At 47.2% G+C, this 20,478-nt stretch overlaps 1 protein-coding gene across 1 annotated transcript in view; it reads right to left on the reverse strand.

Moving 5' to 3' along the window:
- Positions 1-1,602: 1,602 nt before the first annotated feature.
- LOC139765772 (uncharacterized) overlaps positions 1,603-20,478 on the reverse strand; it is a 35,159-nt gene continuing 16,283 nt past the window's right edge. Inside the window, exons 3-5 of the mRNA XM_071693561.1 lie at positions 12,109-12,339; positions 4,848-4,976; positions 1,603-2,569 (exon numbers count right to left, since the gene is read on the reverse strand). Of these exons, the coding sequence (XP_071549662.1) occupies positions 2,522-2,569; positions 4,848-4,976; positions 12,109-12,339 (408 nt within the window). The 3' untranslated portion in view covers positions 1,603-2,521. The remainder of the gene's footprint in view (positions 2,570-4,847; positions 4,977-12,108; positions 12,340-20,478) is intronic.

Consider the following 20,478-nt stretch of genomic DNA (forward strand, 5'->3'; position numbering starts at 1 on the left):
AGCAACGCCTCCACCCTTCTACAGCGTAACTATGGGACCTGAGCAACTCCTGCTTACTTCTACAGCAGAAACAGAGGACCTTAGCAACGCCTTCCTCCTGCAGCAGCGGGACCTTGGCAACGCCTTCTTCCTCCTTCAGGAGTACCACGGGGCTTTCGGAGCGCCTCCTCCCTCCTGCAGCAGCACCACAATGCCTTAGCTACGCCTCCTTCCTCCTGTAGCAGCAGCACCACAGGACCTTAGCTACGCCTCCTTCCTCCTGTAGCAGCAGCACCACAGGACCTTAGCTACGCCTCCTTCCTCCTGTAGCAGCAGCACCACAGGACCTTAGCTACGCCTCCTTCCTCCTGTAGCAGCAGCACCACAGGACCTTAGCTACGCCTCCTCCCTCCTGTAGCAGTACCATTGGACCCTACATGGACTTAAAGTAAGGGGGTCTGTAAACTGGACCACTATATTAAGTGGGGTCTGTGAACTGGCCCACTATATTAAGGGGGTCTGTAAACTGGACCACTATATTAAGGGGGGTCTGTGAACTGGCCCACTATATTAAGGGTGTCTGTGAACTGGCCCACTATATTAAGTGGGGTCTGTGAACTGGCCCACTATATTAAGGGGGTCTGTGAACTGGACCACTATATTAAGGGGGGTCTGTGAACTGGCCCACTATATTAAGGGTGTCTGTGAACTGGCCCACTATATTAAGTGGGGTCTGTGAACTGGCCCACTATATTAAGGGGGTCTGTGAACTGGCCCACTATATTAAGGGGGTCTGTGAACTGGCCCACTATATTAAGGGGGGTCTGTGAACTGGCCCACTATATTAAGGGGGTCTGTGAACTGGCCACTATATTAAGGGGGGTCTGTGAACTGGCTCACTATATTAAGGGGGTCTGTGAACTGGCCCACTATATTAACGGGGTCTGTGAACTGGCCCGTTATATTAAGGGGGGTCTGTGAACTGGCCCACTATATTAAGGGGGGTCTGTGAACTGGCCCACTATATTAAGGGGGGTCTGTGAACTGGCCCACTATATTAAGGGGGGTCTGTGAACTGGCCCACTATATTAAGGGGGTCTGTGAACTGGCGCACTATATTAAGGGGGGTCTGTGAACTGGCCCACTATATTAAGGGGGTCTGTGAACTGGCCCACTATATTAAGGGGGGTCTGTGAACTGGCCCACTATATTAAGGGGGTCTGTGAACTGGCCCACTATATTAAGGGGGATCTGTGAACTGGCCCACTATATTAAGGGGGGTCTGTGAACTGGCCCACTATATTAAGGGGGGTCTGTGAACTGGCCCACTATATTAAGGGGAGTCTGTGAACTGGCCCACTATATTAAGGGGGGGTCTGTGAACTGGCCCAATATATTAAGGGGGTCTGTGAACTGGCCCACTATATTAAGGGGGGTCTGTGAACTGGCTCACTATATTTGTCACACACCTCAAGAATTAAACCAGTGTAAGCACCATTAACCCACTACATCTAGCCTCAAATGATAGGTTATATTTAACCATTTCTTTTTCTCTTTTTCAAACTATAATGTGGCTTTCTTTGGATAGTAAACACTACAGGTTTTAAGGATAGAAAACACAGGTTAGATTTCGTACTGTATAATTATGTAACAATTAATTTTCCTCAAAGGTCCCTGTATGGACCACCTGGTCTGGGCCAACAGGGTTGGTCGACGACAGAATTGGTTGATATGGAATATGTCACACTTGGGTAGCCACATCTTGGACATCGTGTTGTGTGGAGTATACAACAGAAGGTCCTCCTGTTAGGTTCACTTTTCATCGCCCAGCCTCAGAAGGGGAGGGTTGAACACCTGCGTTGGGTGGTGGACCGACAGCCGTGGCCCAGGATTCGAACCCTGGATGTTGATGGCCCGTGTGTTTGATGTAGTGGTGGTATGTGTGGAGGGGGTGGAATAGGGTTGGTCTCTGTGGATCAGGGAGACTAATGTGGCTGGGGACGTGGTGAGGCTGGTAGGCAGGTAGTGGAGGTGTAGGTAGGTAGTGGAGGTGTAGGCAGGTAGTGGAGGTGTAGGCAGGTAGTGGAGGTGTAGGCAGGTAGTGGAAGTGTAGGCAGGTAGTGGAGGTGTAGGCAGGTAGTGGAAGTATAGGCAGGTAGTGGAGGTGTAGGCAGGTAGTGGAGGTGTAGGCAGGTAGTGGAGGTGTAGGCAGGTAATGGAGGTGTAGGCAGGTAGTGGAGGTGTAGGCAGGTAGTGGAGGTGTAGGCAGGTAGTGGAGGTGTAGGTAGGTAGTGGAGGTGTAGGCAGGTAGTGGAGGTGTAGGCAGGTAGTGGAGGTGTAGGCAGGTAGTGGAAGTGTAGGCAGGTAGTGGAGGTGTAGGCAGGTAGTGGAAGTATAGGCAGGTAGTGGAGGTGTAGGCAGGTAGTGGAAGTGTAGGCAGGTAGTGGAGGTGTAGGCAGGTAGTGGAGGTGTAGGCAGGTAGTGGAGGTGTAGGCAGGTAGTGGAGGTGTAGGCAGGTAGTGGCAGTGAGTGGCTGGGGTCCTCACTTGGTGAACCAGTCGGGTTGGTACACGACAGACGACAGGTGCTCCTGAGGGGTAAACAACACTCAGTGTTAGCCTATCGTGAAGTACTGAGAACAAACAACACTCAGTGTTAGCCTATCGTGAAGTACTGAGAACAAACAACACTCAGTGTTAGCCTATCGTGAAGTACTGAGAACAAACAACACTCAGTGTTAGCCTAACTTGAAGTACTGAGAACAAACAACACTCAGTGTTAGCCTATCGTGAAGTACTGAGAACAAACAACACTCAGTGTTAGCCTGTCGTCAGCTACAGATAATTCTGGGGTAATCTTCAGCCTTCCCTGCTGTAGGTGATATGTGTATTACCTTGCCCTTATGATATAGTAATGCACCTCTTTTCATTGACAGAATTGTGTCCTAAGATAATAGGTTTAGGAATGTAATTTTATTTTGCCTTTTTTTATTGTTAGATTTTCCTAAACTTCTGAGTGTTTAGTGAATGGATTACCTCAACCTATCAATTCATCCAGAGTGGTTGAAGGTTTCCTAGCACCTGTTTCTTCACTGGATGGTTGAAGGTTCCCAGCAACTGTCTCTTACGTCATTGGATGGTTGAAGGTTCCTAGCAATTGTCTCTTACTTCACTGGATGGTTGAAGGTTCCTAGCAACTGTCTCTTACTTCACTGGATGGTTGAAGGTTCCTAGCAACTGTCTCTTACTTCACTGGATGGTTGAAGGTTCCTAGCAATTGTCTCTTACTTCACTGGATGTTGAAGGTTCCTAGCAACTGTCTCTTCACTGGATGGTTGAAGGTTCCTAGCAACTGTCTTTTACTTCACTGGATGGTTGAAGGTTCCTAGCAACTGTCTCTTACTTCACTGGATGGCTGAAGGTTCCTAGCAACTGTCTCTTACTTCACTGGATGGCTGAAGGTTCCTAGCAACTGTCTCTTACTTCACTGGATGGCTGAAGGTTCCTAGCAACTGTCTCTTACTTCACTGGATGGTTGAAGGTTCCTAGCAACTGTCTCTTACTTCACTGGATGGTTGAAGGTTCCTAGCAACTGTCTCTTACTTCACTGGATGGTTGAAGGTTCTTAGCAACTGTCTCGTACTTCACTGGATGGTTAAAGGTTCCTAGCAACTGTCTCTTACTTCACTGGATGGTTGAAGGTTCCCAGCAACTGTCTCTTACTTCACTGGATGGTTGAAGGTTCCTAACAACTGTCTCTTCCTTCACTGGATGGTTGAAGGTTCCTAGCAACTGTCTCTTACTTCACTGGATGGCTGAAGGTTCCTAGCAACTGTCTCTTACTTCACTGGATGGTTGAAGGTTCCTAGCAACTGTCTCTTACTTCACTGGATGGTTGAAGGTTCTTAGCAACTGTCTCGTACTTCACTGGATGGTTAAAGGTTCCTAGCAACTGTCTCTTACTTCACTGGATGGTTGAAGGTTCCCAGCAACTGTCTCTTACTTCACTGGATGGTTGAAGGTTCCTAGCAACTGTCTCTTCCTTCACTGGATGGTTGATGGTTCCTAGCAACTGTCTCGTACTTCATCTCCCTTTCATGAGGTTACACAGCGAGTGAATCAGCCATCACTGTCAAGGCTGTATTGTCGTCAATTGACACAACAAGAATATAATTCTGAAGAAGGAACTTGCTTCAAAGGAAGTCCATCTGACCCTGCTACTGAGTGTAGCGCAGCCCTCGGCTGTAGGAGCCCTGGGTTTACCCAAGGATCTCTCTTTTTGCAGAGTCTCCTTCAGCCCAAGGTTGCGGTGCTTCCAGCAGCAGCAGGGAAGTGTGAACTCCTTAGGAGTTAGGCCTTCGACGAGACTGAATTCCCCATGACTGATGGGGGTCTGGGTGGAAGGCGCCCCTAGAAGGCGCCCCTGGAAGGCTCACGGCCCCCCCACACACCTATATACCCACCAGGAACTTCTCCAGTTTGGTCAGGAGGCGCCCCTGGGAGGCGCGCGCCCCACCACACACATATACCCACCAGGAACTTCATCAGTTGGGTCAGAAGGCGCCCCTGGGAGGCAGGCGCCCCCACAGACACATATATATACCCACCAGGAACGTCTCCAGTTGGGTCAGGAGGCGCCCCCACACACACCTATATACCCACCAGGAACTTCTCCAGTTTGGTCTGGAGGCGCCCCTGGAAGGCGCCCCCACCACACACATATACCCACCAGGAACTTCATCAGTTGGGTCAGAAGGCGCCCCTGGGAGGCGGGCGCCCCAACGCACACCTATATACCCACCAGGAAGTTCAGTTGGGTCAAGAGGCGCCCCTGGGAGGCGGGCGCGCCCCCCACACACATATACCCACCAGGAACTTCTCCAGTTTGGTGAGCAGGTCCTTGCGGGAGTAACCCTGGTTCAGGAGGCGAAGGAAGAAGTGGCGGTGGTGGTACAAGAAGTCGGCGTACTCAGACGACGCCCTGGTCTTGCGCCGCGGCTGGAAGAGAGAGAGAGAGAGAAAAGGCCGCTCACTTCGCGAAGGTCTTGCCCCCTTTTTTATTTTTTTACCCCCCCTTTGGATGGATGGCTGAACAACCCTACTACCTCCTCTCGTTACGGTTGGTTAGCGTGATTACGACGTCATTTGCCTGTTTCGTAAGTTATTCGAAGTTAGCGTGATTACGAGGTCTTTTGCTTGTTTCGTAAGTTATTCGAAGTTAGCGTGATTACGAGGTGTTTTGGATGCTCCGTAGTTATTCGAAGTTTCAAGGGGGGGTTCACCCCCATGAACTTGGGGGGGGGGGTTATCTTGTGAAACGATCGTGTGGTAGTTAGGAGCCCGGGAAGGAAAACAGCTCGGGAAGGTAAAAAAAAGGTCAAAGAACAGTTAACGCTAGGAGTTAGGTTGGCAAGATGGCCTAGCTGCTAGGAGTTAAGAGGAGCAAGATACAGCCTAGCTGCTGGGGAGTTAGAGGAGCAAGATACAGCCTAGCTGCTGGGAGTTAGAGGAGCAAGATACAGCCTAGCTGCTGGGAGTTAGAGGAGCAAGATACAGCCTAGCTGCTGGGAGTTAGAGGAGCAAGATACAGCCTAGCTGCTGGGAAGTTAGAGGAGCAAGATACAGCCTAGCTGCTGGGAGTTAGAGGAGCAAGATAGCCTAGCTGCTGGGAGTTAGAGGAGCAAGATACAGCCTAGCTGCTGGGAGTTAGGTTGGCAAGATAGCCTAGCTGCTGGGAGTTAGAGGAGCAAGATAGCCTAGCTGCTGGGAGTTAGAGGAGCAAGATACAGCCTAGCTGCTGGGAGTTAGAGGAGCAAGATACAGCCTAGCTGCTGGGAGTTAAGAGGAGCAAGATACAGCCTAGCTGCTGGGAGTGAAGAGGAGCAAGATACAGCCTAGCTGCTGGGAGTTAGAGGAGCAAGATACAGCCTAGCTGCTGGGAGTTAGAGGAGCAAGATGCAGCCTAGCTGCTGGGAGTTAGAGGAGCAAGATACAGCCTAGCTGCTGGGAGTTAGAGGAGCAAGATAGCGTAGCTGCTGGGAGTTAGAGGAGCAAGATACAGCCTAGCTGCTGGGAGTTAGAGGAGCAAGATACAGCCTAGCTGCTGGGAGTTAGAGGAGCAAGATACAGCCTAGCTTCTGGGAGTTAAGAGGAGCAAGATACAGCCTAGCCGCTGGGAGTTAGAGGAGCAAGGTACAGCCTAGCTGCTGGGAGTTAGAGGAGCAAGATGCAGCCTAGCTGCTGGAGTTAGAGGAGCAAGATACAGCCTAGCTGCTGGGAGTTAGAGGAGCAAGATACAGCCTAGCTGCTGGGAGTTAGAGGAGTAAGATACAGCCTAGCCGCTGGGAGTTAGAGGAGCAAGATACAGCCTAGCTGCTGGGAGTTAGAGGAGCAAGATACAGCCTAGCTGCTGGGGAGTTAGAGGAGCAAGATACAGCCTAGCTGCTGGGAGTTAGAGGAGCAAGATACAGCCTAGCTGCTGGAGTTAGAGGAGCAAGATATAGCCTAGCTGCTGGGAGTTAGAGGAGCACGATACAGCCTAGCTGCTGGGAGTTAAGAGGAGCAAGATACAGCCTAGCCGCTGGGAGTTAGAGGAGCAAGATACAGCCTAGCTGCTGGGAGTTAGAGGAGCAAGATACAGCTTAGCTGCTGGGAGTTAAGAGGAGCAAGATACAGCCTAGCCGCTGGGAGTTAGAGGAGCAAGGTACAGCCTAGCTGCTGGGAGTTAGAGGAGCAAGATGCAGCCTAGCTGCTGGGAGTTAAGAGGAGCAAGATACAGCCTAGCTGCTGGGAGTTAGAGGAGCAAGATACAGCCTAGCTTCTGGGAGTTAAGAGGAGCAAGATACAGCCTAGCCGCTGGGAGCTAGAGGAGCAAGGTACAGCCTAGCTGCTGGGAGTTGGAGGAGCAAGATGCAGCCTTGCTGCTGGAGTTAGAGGAGCAAGATACAGCCTAGCTGCTGGGAGTTAGAGGATCAAGATACAGCCTAGCTGCTGGGAGTTAGAGGAGTAAGATACAGCCTAGCCGCTGGGAGTTAGAGGAGCAAGATACAGCCTAGCTGCTGGGAGTTAGAGGAGCAAGATACAGCCTAGCTGCTGGGGAGTTAGAAGAGCAAGATACAGCCTAGCTGCTGGGAGTTAGAGGAGCAAGATACAGCCTAGCTGCTGGAGTTAGAGGAGCAAGATACAGCCTAGCTGCTGGGAGTTAGAGGAGCACGATACAGCCTAGCTGCTGGGAGTTAAGAGGAGCAAGATACAGCCTAGCCGCTGGGAGTTAGAGGAGCAAGATACAGCCTAGCTGCTGGGAGTTAGAGGAGCAAGATACAGCCTAGCTGCTGGGAGTTAAGAGGAGCAAGATACAGCCTAGCCGCTGGGAGTTAGAGGAGCAAGGTACAGCCTAGCTGCTGGGAGTTAGAGGAGCAAGATGCAGCCTAGCTGCTGGGAGTTAAGAGGAGCAAGATACAGCCTAGCTGCTGGGAGTGAAGAGGAGCAAGATACAGCCTAGCCGCTGGGAGTTAGAGGAGCAAGATACAGCCTAGCTGCTGGGAGTTAGAGGAGCAAGATACAGCCTAGCTGCTGGGAGTTAGAGGAGCAAGATACAGCCTAGCTGCTGGGAGTTAGAGGAGCAAGATACAGCCTAGCTGCTGGGAGTTAGAGGAGCAAGATACAGCCTAGCTGCTGGGAGTTAGAGGAGCAAGATACAGCCTAGCTGCTGGGAGTTAGAGGAGCAAGATACAGCCTAGCTGCTGGGAGTTAGAGGAGCAAGATACAGCCTAGCTGCTGGGAGTTAAGAGGAGCAAGATACAGCCTAGCTGCTGGGAGTTAAGAGGAGCAAGATACAGCCTAGCTGCTGGGAGTTAGAGGAGCAAGATACAGCCTAGCTGCTGGGAGTTAGAGGAGCAAGATACAGCCTAGCTGCTGGGAGTTAGAGGAGCAAGATACAGCCTAGCTGCTGGGAGTTAGAGGAGCAAGATACAGCCTAGCTGCTGGGAGTTAGAGGAGCAAGATACAGCCTAGCTGCTGGGAGTTAGAGGAGCAAGATACAGCCTAGCTGCTGGGAGTTAGAGGAGCAAGATACAGCCTAGCTGCTGGGAGTTAGAGGAGCAAGATACAGCCTAGCTGCTGGGAGTTAGAGGAGCAAGATACAGCCTAGCTGCTGGGAGTTAGAGGAGCAAGATACAGCCTAGCTGCTGGGAGTTAGAGGAGCAAGATACAGCCTAGCTGCTGGGAGTTAGAGGAGCAAGATACAGCCTAGCTGCTGGGAGTTAGAGGAGCAAGATACAGCCTAGCTGCTGGGAGTTAGAGGAGCAAGATACAGCCTAGCTGCTGGGAGTTAGAGGAGCAAGATACAGCCTAGCTGCTGGGAGTTAGAGGAGCAAGATACAGCCTAGCTGCTGGGAGTTAGAGGAGCAAGATACAGCCTAGCTGCTGGGAGTTAGAGGAGCAAGATACAGCCTAGCTGCTGGGAGTTAGAGGAGCAAGATACAGCCTAGCTGCTGGGAGTTAGAGGAGCAAGATACAGCCTAGCTGCTGGGAGTTAGAGGAGCAAGATACAGCCTAGCTGCTGGGAGTTAGAGGAGCAAGATACAGCCTAGCTGCTGGGAGTTAGAGGAGCAAGATACAGCCTAGCTGCTGGGAGTTAGAGGAGCAAGATACAGCCTAGCTGCTGGGAGTTAGAGGAGCAAGATACAGCCTAGCTGCTGGGAGTTAGAGGAGCAAGATACAGCCTAGCTGCTGGGAGTTAGAGGAGCAAGATACAGCCTAGCTGCTGGGAGTTAGAGGAGCAAGATACAGCCTAGCTGCTGGGGAGTTAAGAGGAGCAAGATACAGCCTAGCTGGTGGGAGTTAGAGGAGCAAGATACAGCTAGCTGCTGGGAGTTAGAGGAGCAAGATACAGCCTAGCTGCTGGGAGTTAGAGGAGCAAGATACAGCCTAGCTGCTGGGAGTTAGAGGAGCAAGATACAGCCTAGCTGCTGGGAGTTAGAGGAGCAAGATACAGCCTAGCTGCTGGGAGTTAGAGGAGCAAGATACAGCCTAGCTGCTGGGAGTTAGAGGAGCAAGATACAGCCTAGCTGCTGGGAGTTAGAGGAGCAAGATACAGCCTAGCTGCTGGGAGTTAGAGGAGCAAGATACAGCCTAGCTGCTGGGAGTTAGAGGAGCAAGATACAGCCTAGCTGCTGGGGAGTTAGAGGAGCAAGATACAGCCTAGCTGCTGGGGAGTTAGAGGAGCAAGATACCGCCTAGCTGCTGGGAGTTAAGAGGAGCAAGATACAGCCTAGCTGCTGGGAGTTAGAGGAGCAAGATACAGCCTAGCTGCTGGGAGTTAAGAGGAGCAAGATACAGCCTAGCCGCTGGTAGTTAAGAGGAGCAAGATACAGCCTAGCTGCTGGGAGTTAGAGGAGCAAGATACAGCCTAGCTGCTGGGAGTTAGAGGAGCAAGATACAGCCTAGCTGCTGGGAGTTAAGAGGAGCAAGATACAGCCTAGCCGCTGGTAGTTAAGAGGAGCAAGATACAGCCTAGCTGCTGGGAGTTAAGAGGAGCAAGATACACCTAGCCGCTGGGAGTTAAGAGGAGCAAGATACAGCCTAGCTGCTGGGAGTTAGAGGAGCAAGATACAGCCTAGCTGCTGGGGAGTTAGAGGAGGAAGATACAGCCTAGCTGCTGGGAGTTAGAGGATCAAGATACAGCCTAGCTGCTAGGGAGTTAGAGGAGCAAGATACAGCCTAGCTGCTGGGGAGTTAGAGGAGCAAGATACAGCCTAGCTGCTGGGGAGTTAGAGGAGCAAGATGCAGCCTAGCTGCTGGGGAGTTAGAGGAGCAAGATACAGCCTAGCTGCTGGGAGTTAGAGGAGCAAGATACAGCCTAGCTGCTGGGAGTTAGAGGAGCAAGATACAGCCTAGCTGCTGGGAGTTAAGAGGAGCAAGATACAGCCTAGCTGCTGGGAGTTAAGAGGAGCAAGATACAGCCTAGCTTCTGGGAGTTAGAGGAGCAAGATACAGCTGCTGGGAGTTAGAGGAGCAAGATACAGCGTAGCTGCTAGGAGTTAAGAGGAGCAAGATACAGCCTAGCCGCTGGTAGTTAAGAGGAGCAAGATACAGCCTAGCTGCTGGGAGTTAAGAGGAGCAAGATACACCTAGCCGCTGGGAGTTAAGAGAAGCAAGATACAGCCTAGCTGCTGGGGAGTTAAAGGAGCAAGATACAGCCTAGCTGCTGGGGAGTTAGAGGAGGAAGATACAGCCTAGCTGCTGGGAGTTAGAGGAGCAAGATACAGCCTAGCTGCTAGGGAGTTAGAGGAGCAAGATACAGCCTAGCTGCTGGGGAGTTAGAGGAGCAAGATACAGCCTAGCTGCTGGGGAGTTAGAGGAGCAAGATGCAGCCTAGCTGCTGGGGAGTTAGAGGAGCAAGATACAGCCTAGCTGCTGGGGAGTTAGAGGAGCAAGATACAGCCTAGCTGCTGGGGAGTTAGAGGAGCAAGATACAGCCTAGCTGCTGGGGAGTTAGAGCAAGATACAGCCTAGCTGCTGGGAGTTAGAGGAGCAAGATACAGCCTAGCTGCTGGGGAGTTAGAGGAGCAAGATACAGCCTAGCTGCTGGGGAGTTAGAGGAGCAAGATACAGCCTAGCTGCTGGGAGTTAGAGGAGGAAGATACAGCCTAGCTGCTGGGGAGTTAGAGGAGCAAGATGCAGCCTAGCTGCTGGGAGTTAGAGGAGCAAGATACAGCCTAGCTGCTGGGGAGTAAGAGGAGGAAGATTCAGCCTAGCCGCTGGGAGTTAGAGCAAGATACAGTCTAGCTGCTGGAAGTTAGAGGAGCAAGATACAGCCTAGCTGCTGGGGAGTTAGAGGAGCAAGATACAGCCTAGCTGCTGGGGGTTAGAGGAGCAAGATACAGCCTAGCTGCTGGGAGTTAGAGGAGGAAGATACAGCCTAGCTGCTGGGGAGTTAGAGGAGCAAGATGCAGCCTAGCTGCTGGGAGTTAGAGGAGCAAGATACAGCCTATCTGCTGGGGAGTTAGAGGAGCAAGATACAGCCTAGCCGCTGGGAGTTAGAGCAAGATACAGCCTAGCTGCTGGGAGTTAGAGGAGCAAGATACAGCCTAGCTGCTGGGAGTTAGAGGAGCAAGATACAGCCTAGCTGCTGGGAGTTAGAGGAGCAAGATACAGCTTAGCTGCTGGGAGTTAGAGGAGCAAGGTACAGCCTAGCTGGTGGGGAGTTAGAGGAGCAAGATACAGCTTAGCTGCTGGGAGTTAAGAGGAGCAAGATACAGCCTAGCTGCTGAGGAGTTAGAGGAGCAAGATACCGCCTAGCCGCTGGGAGTTAGAGGAGCAAGATACAGCCTAGCTGCTGGGAGTTAGAGGAGCAAGATACAGCCTAGCTGCTGGGAGTTAGAGGAGCAAGATACAGCGTAGCTGCTGGGAGTTAAGAGGAGCAAGATACAGCCTAGCTGCTGGGAGTTAGAGGAGCAAGATACAGCCTAGCTGCTGGGAGTTAGAGGAGCAAGATACAGCGTAGCTGCTGGGAGTTAGAGGAGCAAGGTACAGCCTAGCTGCTGGGAGTTAGAGGAGCAAGATACAGCCTAGCTGCTGGGAGTTAGAGGAGCAAGATACAGCCTAGCTGCTGGGGAGTTAGAAGAGCAAGATACAGCCTAGCTGCTGGGGAGTTAGAGGAGCAAGATACAGCCTAGCTGCTGGGAGTTAGAGGAGCAAGATACAGCCTAGCTGCTGGGGAGTTAGAGGAGCAAGATACAGCCTAGCTGCTGGGGAGTTAGAGGAGCAAGATACAGCCTAGCTGCTGGGGAGTTAGAGGAGCAAGATACAGCCTAGCTGCTGGGAGTTAGAGGAGCAAGATACAGCCTAGCTGCTGGGAGTTAGAGGAGCAAGATACAGCCTAGCTGTTGTGGAGTTAGAGGAGCAAGATAACAAGATAACCTAGCTGTGGAGTTAGGGCACCAAGATAACAAGATAACCAAACTGCTGTGAAGTCATTCGATAATTAGCTGTCCTTTGTTTACATCGGGCCTGGTTCGCCAATTGGGCCTCCGGGTCGTTAAGACATTGCCAGAGTTTGGATGGACCTCAACTACCTTACACCCCCCCCCGCGCCCCTGCGCCCCCCTTCACGCTGCAGGGTACGTACCCCATCGTGTAGCATTCCGTCGGGAGGTGGGGCGAGCGTGGTCCTCATAGCTTCCTCCTCCTCCTCCTGCTTCTCCTTCTGCCGGAGCTCCTCCTGCGTCAGTTTGTGGCAGATGGCCGGGGAGTTGAGGAGCGGCAGGTCGACCACCCGCTCCTCGTAGCCAGGGCAGCAAGGGGCGTCGCACAGCCTCACGCCCCTGAGCATCTTCCACCCGCCCATGCAGCACGTCACCTGATGGGGGAGGAAGGGAGACAGAGAGTCACAACACGTCACCTGATGGGGGAGGAAGGGAGACAGAGAGTCACAACACGTCACCTGATGGGGGAGGAAGAGAGACAGAGAGTCACAACACGTCACCTGATGGGGGAGGAAGGGAGACAGAGAGTCACAACACGTCACCTGATGGGGGAGGAAGGGAGACATGGAGGAAGACCAGGACACCAAAAAAAGAATGTTTCTTTCACCCAGTCATGTCACCCGCCACGCTCGCTCGCCTTGATAAACACTATCATTTACGAGATAAACGCTATCATTTACTACATGTTATCATCACACACACACACACATATTAGCATGAAGGGCGCGACCATCAGATAATGATAAAAGGGCGTAATGGTTGTAATGGTTGCGTCAGACTGGGCTAAAGGCCATGAAATTGAGGGAGGGAATGGCGTTCTGTAACCCAGATGTAGAGTAAGGGTAAGGGTGGCTTAGGAATGGGGGTGCATTTGGCTATAATTAAATGGGGAAAGTTAAGAAAAAAGTAATTTTCAAAGATTAAAAGGTTAGGAATGTGTTGTGGAGGTATGAAGGAGTTAAAATACCCACCCCGTATTTTGAAAGGCATACGAGAGTAAGGAAATGGTTGGGCAACATGATAAAATAGAAGAAGTAAATATGGACATTGTGTAGATCATAAATAACTTGACCATTAATGCATCAGAAGTAGATTGTCGCTATAAACCACCTCATTAAGCTGATAGATTCATAAATAGGGGGTTTAATAGAGGAAATATATGTTAAGGCTACGAATAATACGTTCAGATGTGTATTCAACCAATGGATGACACATTTAACAGTCCAGCACTAACAACATGGAATGGGTAAACAGGCTTAGTAATGGGTAAACAGGGTTAGTAATAACTGAAACTCAGGATCCTAACGAAGTTTCCCAGTGTGCACAGGGGAAAAGTTAGTCATGGGGGAAAATATGGGTAACTAGCTTGTTAAGAAGGAACAACTTAATTTAGTGGTGGACTAAGAAAACAGAGGGAACTAAGTCGTAAAAAATAAGCTCTTATTAGAATATGGTCCAATTTAAACGTCTTTCATGTAAACAAGAGGAAATGCTAAGGAGCCAGAAAGCATTTGACGCTACCCAATTGAAGATAACGTTAGTGAAAGGAAGACAAAAGATATACGGTAGAGGGGCGTAAATTGTGGGAAAAGAAATATATGTTCAGAGAGACAGTTGCCAAACGCTGCTACATCTTGCAATAGGTGTATCTTGTGAATAATTTCCTTATGTTTTTATTTTATTTTAATACTCTTGTCGACCTAGAAGCATTGTATTATTGCACGAAAGTCTTGAAATAGAGGCATATCTGCTTATAAGAATGATATGGTACGACTTCAAAGCAGAGAATAGTCTTACGCTCCGCTTTGGTCGTACGCCCGCCCGCGGGGTCCGGCCACCAGTGTTATTGTTACGCTCCGCTTTGGTCGTACGCCCGCCCGCGGGGTCCGGCCACCAGTGTTATTGTTACGCTCCGCTTTGGTCGTACGCCCGCCCGCGGGGTCCGGGCACCAGTTGTTATTGTAACTGGGTTTGGGTTAATTATCGAATTTACATCATAAATCCTTCATATATTGTCCTTTGTAGTAATCGTAATAATAACAGAAAACCTTCAATGCTTTTATAATGTAAGTTTAATACGTGTTACGGTTGTGGGATAATGACCCTTGACCAGGTGAGAGCTATTAGATCGGAAAACATGTCTACCCACGGCTGTTGTTGCCAGTTTAACTGTCGCCTGCAGAGTGTGTGGACGTGACTACTGTGAAGTCTGACTACAGTGCATTGACTCGGTAATTTCTCCTGGCGTCAGAGCTGTGAAGTGGGACGACAGTGCATTCACACTGTAATTTGTCCAGTGGGAGAATTGCTTGCCTCGCTAACAAGCAAACGAAGGAAGAATAAGTGAGTCTCTCTCTCTCTCTCTCTCTCTCTCTCTCTCTCTCTCAAACCCATGATAGTCTTCAACTTTAAGACTCTTAGTTTTGTAAGTGTAAAAGTTCAGTTTTGTTTGAATTTCGTGATGGGTGCTGGAGAACCAGTGTTTCATAGTGGGATGGAAGGGCTTCGTCAAATGTACAATTTGGTAACAGCTTTCTGGCTTGAGTGTGTGTGTGTGTGTGTGTGTGTGTGTCATGGATACCTATTTTGAAAGCATGTTTTCCATTATGGTATGGATTTTAGGTATTGATATTTAGGTGTTTGGGATTTTTAGGTATTGATATTTAGGTGTTTGGGATTTTTAGGTATTGTCATGAGGTGTTTAGGATTTTAGGTATTGGTATTGAGGTGTTTGGATTTTTAGGTATTGATGTTTAGGTGTTTGGGATTTTTAGGTATTGATATTTAGGTGTTTAAGATTTTTAGGTATTGGTATTGAGGTGTTTGCGATTTTAGGTATTGATATTCAGGTTTTTGGGATTTTAGGTATTGATATTGAGGTATTTGGGATTTTTAGGTATTGGTTTTAGGTGTTTGGGATTTTTAGGTATTGGTATGAGGTGTTTGGGATTTTTAGGTATTGATATTTAGGTGTTTGGGATTTCAGGTATTGGTATTGAGGTGTTTGGATTTTTAGGTATTGATATTTAGGTGTTTGGGATTTTTAGGTATTGATATTGAGGTGTTTGGGATTTTTAGGTATTGTCATGAGGTGTTTAGGATTTCAGGTATTGGTATTGAGGTGTTTGGATTTTTAGGTATTGATATTTAGGTGTTTGGGATTTTAGGTATTGATATTGAGGTGTTTGGGATTTTTAGGTATTGATATTTAGGTGGGATTTTAGGTATTGATATTTAGGTGTTTGGGATTTTTAGCTATTGATATTGAGGTGTATGGGATTTTAGGTATTGGTATTTAGGTATTTGGGATTTTAGGTATTGATATTTAGGTGTTTGGGATTGTAGGTTTGATATTTAGGTGTTTGGGATTTTAGTTATTGATATTGAGGTGTTTGGGATTTTAGGTATTGGTATTGAGGTGTTTGGGATTTTTAGGTATTGATATTGAGGTGTTTGAGATTTTTAGGTCTTGATATTTAGGTGTTTGAGATTTTAGGTATTGATATTTAGGTGTTTGGGATTTTAGGTATTGATATTAAGGTGTTTTATTGCAGTTAGGTCCAGAAATACATGTTTGTTTGGGTGATAGTTTGAGCAGCAGCAACAGCGAGGCTGAAGGGAAATGGTTTGAATATGTCATTAAGGTGTTTCACGTCCAGACGCCAGTGAAAATGGGATAGGGAAGAAAAAATAAGAAAATGGGATGGGGAAGAAAAAAAAAACGAAAATGGGATGGGGAAGAAAAAACAAGAAAATGGGATGGGGAAGAAAAGACAAGAAAATGCGATGGGAAGAAAAAATAAGAAAATGGGATGGGGAAGAAAAAATAAGGAAATGGGATGGGGAAGAAAAAAAAACGAAAATGGGATGGGGAAGAAAAAATAAGAAAATGGGATTGGGAAGAAAAAAAAACGAAAATGGGATGGGGAAGAAAAAACAAGAAAATGGGATGGGGAAGAAAAAATAAGAAAATGGGATGGGGAAGAAAAAATAAGAAAATGGGATGGGGAAGAAAAAATAAGAAAATGGGATGGGGAAGAAAAAATAAGAAAATGGGATGGGGAAGAAATAATAAGAAAATGGGATGGGGAAGAAAAAATAAGAAAATGGGATGGAGAAGAAAAAATAAGAAAATGGGATGGGGAAGAAAAAATAAGGAAATGGGATGGGGAAGAAATAATAAGAAGATGGGATGGGGAAGAAAAAATAAGAAAATGGGATGGGGAAGAAAAAATAAGAAAATGGGATGGGGAAGAAAAAAATAAGAAAATGGGATGGGGAAGAAGAAAAAAAAAGGAAAATTTAAACATGTGATGCCATAGCATTGTTGCGTTTTTATTAGTTGAAACTATTTAAAAAAAAAAAAGGAGGACCAATAGACACGTTTAAACAATGGTTTGATTATCATTTCTCTTCAAATCCACAATTGGCATTTGTTTGCACCTTGTTAGCTACGCCATAAACTCACAATTTTCCTCTTTGAAAAGTCTGTAATATCTGTCTACTACACCTGGTTTAACTAGCTCGAACAGCCTCGTTAAGGAGCCAATGGATCTGTCTACACCACCTGGTTGATTCATGCATGATTGTCTGTTTAACTATCACAAACAGCCTCGTTTAGGAGCCAATGGTCTGTTTGAATTGTGTGACAGAAAAAGATCTTGCTCTATCTTGCCAATGTAGTTGGATAAGACAAAGTACACTTCGTGTGAAGGCAGTGGCGAGTGTGTAAACAATATGTTTATTGTCATTTTATCTACGTGTGAAGATGAGTGTAAACAAAACTCACGAAATGAATGGCCCAATGTAATAATCAGTTGATTATTTCATTGTTTGCAAGTTCAGTATATGCAAAATAACATGATAAATTCAACATAATGATTCACGTCTGTAGAGGATTGTAAGTCTCTTTAGCTCTGTAGAGGATTGTGAATATCTTTAGCTCTGTAGAGGATTGTAAGTCTCTTTAGTTCTGTAGAGGATTGTGGGTCTCTTTAGCTCTGTAGAGAATTGTGGGTCTCTTTCGCTCTGTAGAGGATTGTGGGTCTCTTTAGTTCTGTAGAGGATTGTGGGTCTCTTTAGCTCTGTAGAGGATTGTGGGTCTCTTTAGCTCTGTAGAGGATTGTGGGTCTCTTTAGTTCTGTAGAGGATTGTGGGTCTCTTTAGCTCTGTAGAGGATTGTGGGTCTCTTTAGTTCTGTAGAGGATTGTAAGTCTCTTTAGCTCTGTAGAGGATTATGGGTCTCTTTAGCTCTGTAGAGAATTGTGGGTCTCTTTAGTTCTGTAGAGGATTGTAAGTCTCTTTAGCTCTGTAGAGGATTGTGAATCTCTTTAGCTCTGTAGAGGATTGTGGGTCTCTTTAGTTCTGTAGAGGATTGTAAGTCTCTTTAGCTCTGTAGAGGATTGTGGGTCTCTTTAGTTCTGTAGAGGATTGTGGGTCTCTTTAGCTCTGTAGAGGATTGTGGGTCTCTTTAGTTCTGTAGAGGATTGTGGGTCTCTTTAGTTCTGTAGAGGATTGTGGGTATCTTTAGCTCTGTAGAGGATTGTAAGTCTTTAGCTCTGTAGAGGATTGTGAATCTCTTTAGCTCTGTAGAGGATTGTGGGTCTCTTTAGCTCTGTAGAGGATTGTGGGTCTCTTTAGTTCTGTAGAGGATTGTAAGTCTCTTTAGCTCTGTAGAGGATTGTGAATCTCTTTAGCTCTGTAGAGGATTGTGGATCTCTTTAGCTCTGTAGAGGATTGTAAGTCTCTTTAGCTCTGTAGAGGATTGTGAATCTCTTTAGCTGTGTAGAGGATTGTGGGTCTCTTTAGTTCTGTAGAGGATTGTAAGTCTCTTTAGCTCTGTAGAGGATTGTGGGTCTCTTTAGCTCTGTAGAGGATTGTGGGTCTCTTAGCTCTGTAGAGGATTGTAAGTCTCTTTAGCTCTGTAGAGGATTGTAAGTCTCTTTAGCTCTGTAGAGGATTGTGAATCTCTTTAGCTCTGTAGAGGATTGTGAATCTCTTTAGCTCTGTAGAGGATTGTGGGTCTCTTTAGCTCTGTAGAGGATTGTAAGTCTCTTTAGCTCTGTAGAGGATTGTGGGTCTCTTTAGTTCTGTAGAGGATTGTAAGTCTCTTTAGCTCTGTAGAGGATTGTGAATCTCTTTAGCTCTGTAGAGGATTGTGGGTCTCTTTAGCTCTGTAGAGGATTGTGGGTCTCTTTAGCTCTGTAGAGGATTGTAAGTCTCTTTAGCTCTGTAGAGGATTGTGGGTCTCTTTAGCTCTGTAGAGGATTGTAAGTCTCTTTAGCTCTGTAGAGGATTGTGGGTCTCTTTAGCTCTGTAGAGGATTGTGGGTCTCTTTAGCTCTGTAGAGGATTGTGGGTCTCTTTAGTTCTGTAGAGGATTGTAAGTCTCTTTAGCTCTGTAGAGGATTGTGAATCTCTTTAGCTCTGTAGAGGATTGTGGGTCTCTTTAGCTCTGTAGAGGATTGTGGGTCTCTTTAGTTCTGTAGAGGATTGTGGGTCTCTTTAGCTCTGTAGAGGATTGTAAGTCTCTTTAGCTCTGTAGAGGATTGTGAATCTCTTTAGCTCTGTAGAGGATTGTGGGTCTCTTTAGCTCTGTAGAGGATTGTGGGTCTCTTTAGTTCTGTAGAGGATTGTGGGTCTCTTTAGCTCTGTAGAGGATTGTGGGTCTCTTTAGCTCTGTAGAGGATTGTAAGTCTCTTTAGCTCTGTAGAGGATTGTGAATCTCTTTAGCTCTGTAGAGGATTGTGGGTCTCTTTAGTTCTGTAGAGGATTGTAAGTCTCTTTAGCTTTGTAGAGGATTGTGGGTCTCTTTAGCTCTGTAGAGGATTGTAAGTCTCTTTAGCTCTGTAGAGGATTGTGGGTCTCTTTAGCTCTGTAGAGGATTGTAAGTCTCTTTAGCTCTGTAGAGGATTGTGAATCTCTTTAGCTCTGTAGAGGATTGTGGGTCTCTAGCTCTGTAGAGGATTGTAAGTCTCTTTAGCTCTGTAGAGGATTGTGGGTCTCTTTAGCTCTGTAGAGGATTGTAAGTCTCTTTAGCTCTGTAGAGGATTGTGGGTCTCTTTAGCTCTGTAGAGGATTGTGGGTCTCTTTAGCTCTGTAGAGAATTGTGGGTCTCTTTAGTTCTGTAGAGGATTGTAAGTCTCTTTAGCTCTGTAGAGGATTGTGAATCTCTTTAGCTCTGTAGAGGATTGTGGGTCTCTTTAGTTCTGTAGAGGATTGTGGGTCTCTTTAGTTCTGTAGAGGATTGTGGGTCTCTTTAGCTCTGTATAGGATTGTGGGTCTCTTTAGTTCTGTAGAGGATTGTAAGTCTCTTTAGCTCTGTAGAGGATTGTGGGTCTCTTTAGTTCTGTAGAGGATTGTGGATCTCTTTAGCTCTGTAGAGGATTGTGGGTCTCTTTAGTTCTGTAGAGGATTGTAAGTCTCTTTAGCTCTGTAGAGGATTGTGAATCTCTTTAGCTCTGTAGAGGATTGTGGATCTCTTTAGCTCTGTAGAGGATTGTAAGTCTCTTTAGCTCTGTAGAGGATTGTGAATCTCTTTAGCTGTGTAGAGGATTGTGGGTCTCTTTAGTTCTGTAGAGGATTGTAAGTCTCTTTAGCTCTGTAGAGGATTGTGGGTCTCTTTAGCTCTGTAGAGGATTGTGGGTCTCTAGCTCTGTAGAGGATTGTAAGTCTCTTTAGCTCTGTAGAGGATTGTAAGTCTCTTTAGCTCTGTAGAGGATTGTGAATCTCTTTAGCTCTGTAGAGGATTGTGAATCTCTTTAGCTCTGTAGAGGATTATGGGTCTCTTTAGCTCTGTAGAGGATTGTAAGTCTCTTTAGCTCTGTAGAGGATTGTGGGTCTCTTTAGTTCTGTAGAAGATTGTAAGTCTCTTTAGCTCTGTAGAGGATTGTTAATCTCTTTATCTCTGTAGAGGGTTGTGGGTCTCTTTAGTTCTGTAGAGGATTGTGGGTATCTTTAGCTCTGTAGAGGATTGTAAGTCTCTTTAGCTCTGTAGAGGATTGTGGGTCGCTTTAGCTCTGTAGAGGATTGTAAGTCTCTTTAGCTCTGTAGAGGATTGTAAGTCTCTTTAGCTCTGTAGAGGATTGTGGGTCTCTTTAGCTCTGTAGAGGATTGTGGGTCTCTTTAGCTCTGTAGAGGATTGTGGGTCTCTTTAGTTCTGTAGAGGATTGTAAGTCTCTTTAGCTCTGTAGAGGATTGTGAATCTCTTTAGCTCTGTAGAGGATTGTGGGTCTCTTTAGTTCTGTAGAGGATTGTGGGTCTCTTTAGTTCTGTAGAGGATTGTGGGTCTCTTTAGCTCTGTAAAGGATTGTAAGTCTCTTTAGCTCTGTAGAGGATTGTGAATCTCTTTAGCTCTGTAGAGGATTGTGGGTCTCTTTAGCTCTGTAGAGGATTGTGGGTCTCTTTAGTTCTGTAGAGGATTGTGGGTCTCTTTAGCTCTGTAGAGGATTGTGGGTCTCTTTAGTTCTGTAGAGGATTGTAAGTCTCTTTAGCTCTGTAGAGGATTGTGAATCT

This window comes from Panulirus ornatus, chromosome 56, assembly GCF_036320965.1.
Source record: "Panulirus ornatus isolate Po-2019 chromosome 56, ASM3632096v1, whole genome shotgun sequence".
In the NCBI taxonomy this organism is placed as follows: Eukaryota; Metazoa; Arthropoda; class Malacostraca; order Decapoda; family Palinuridae; genus Panulirus; species Panulirus ornatus.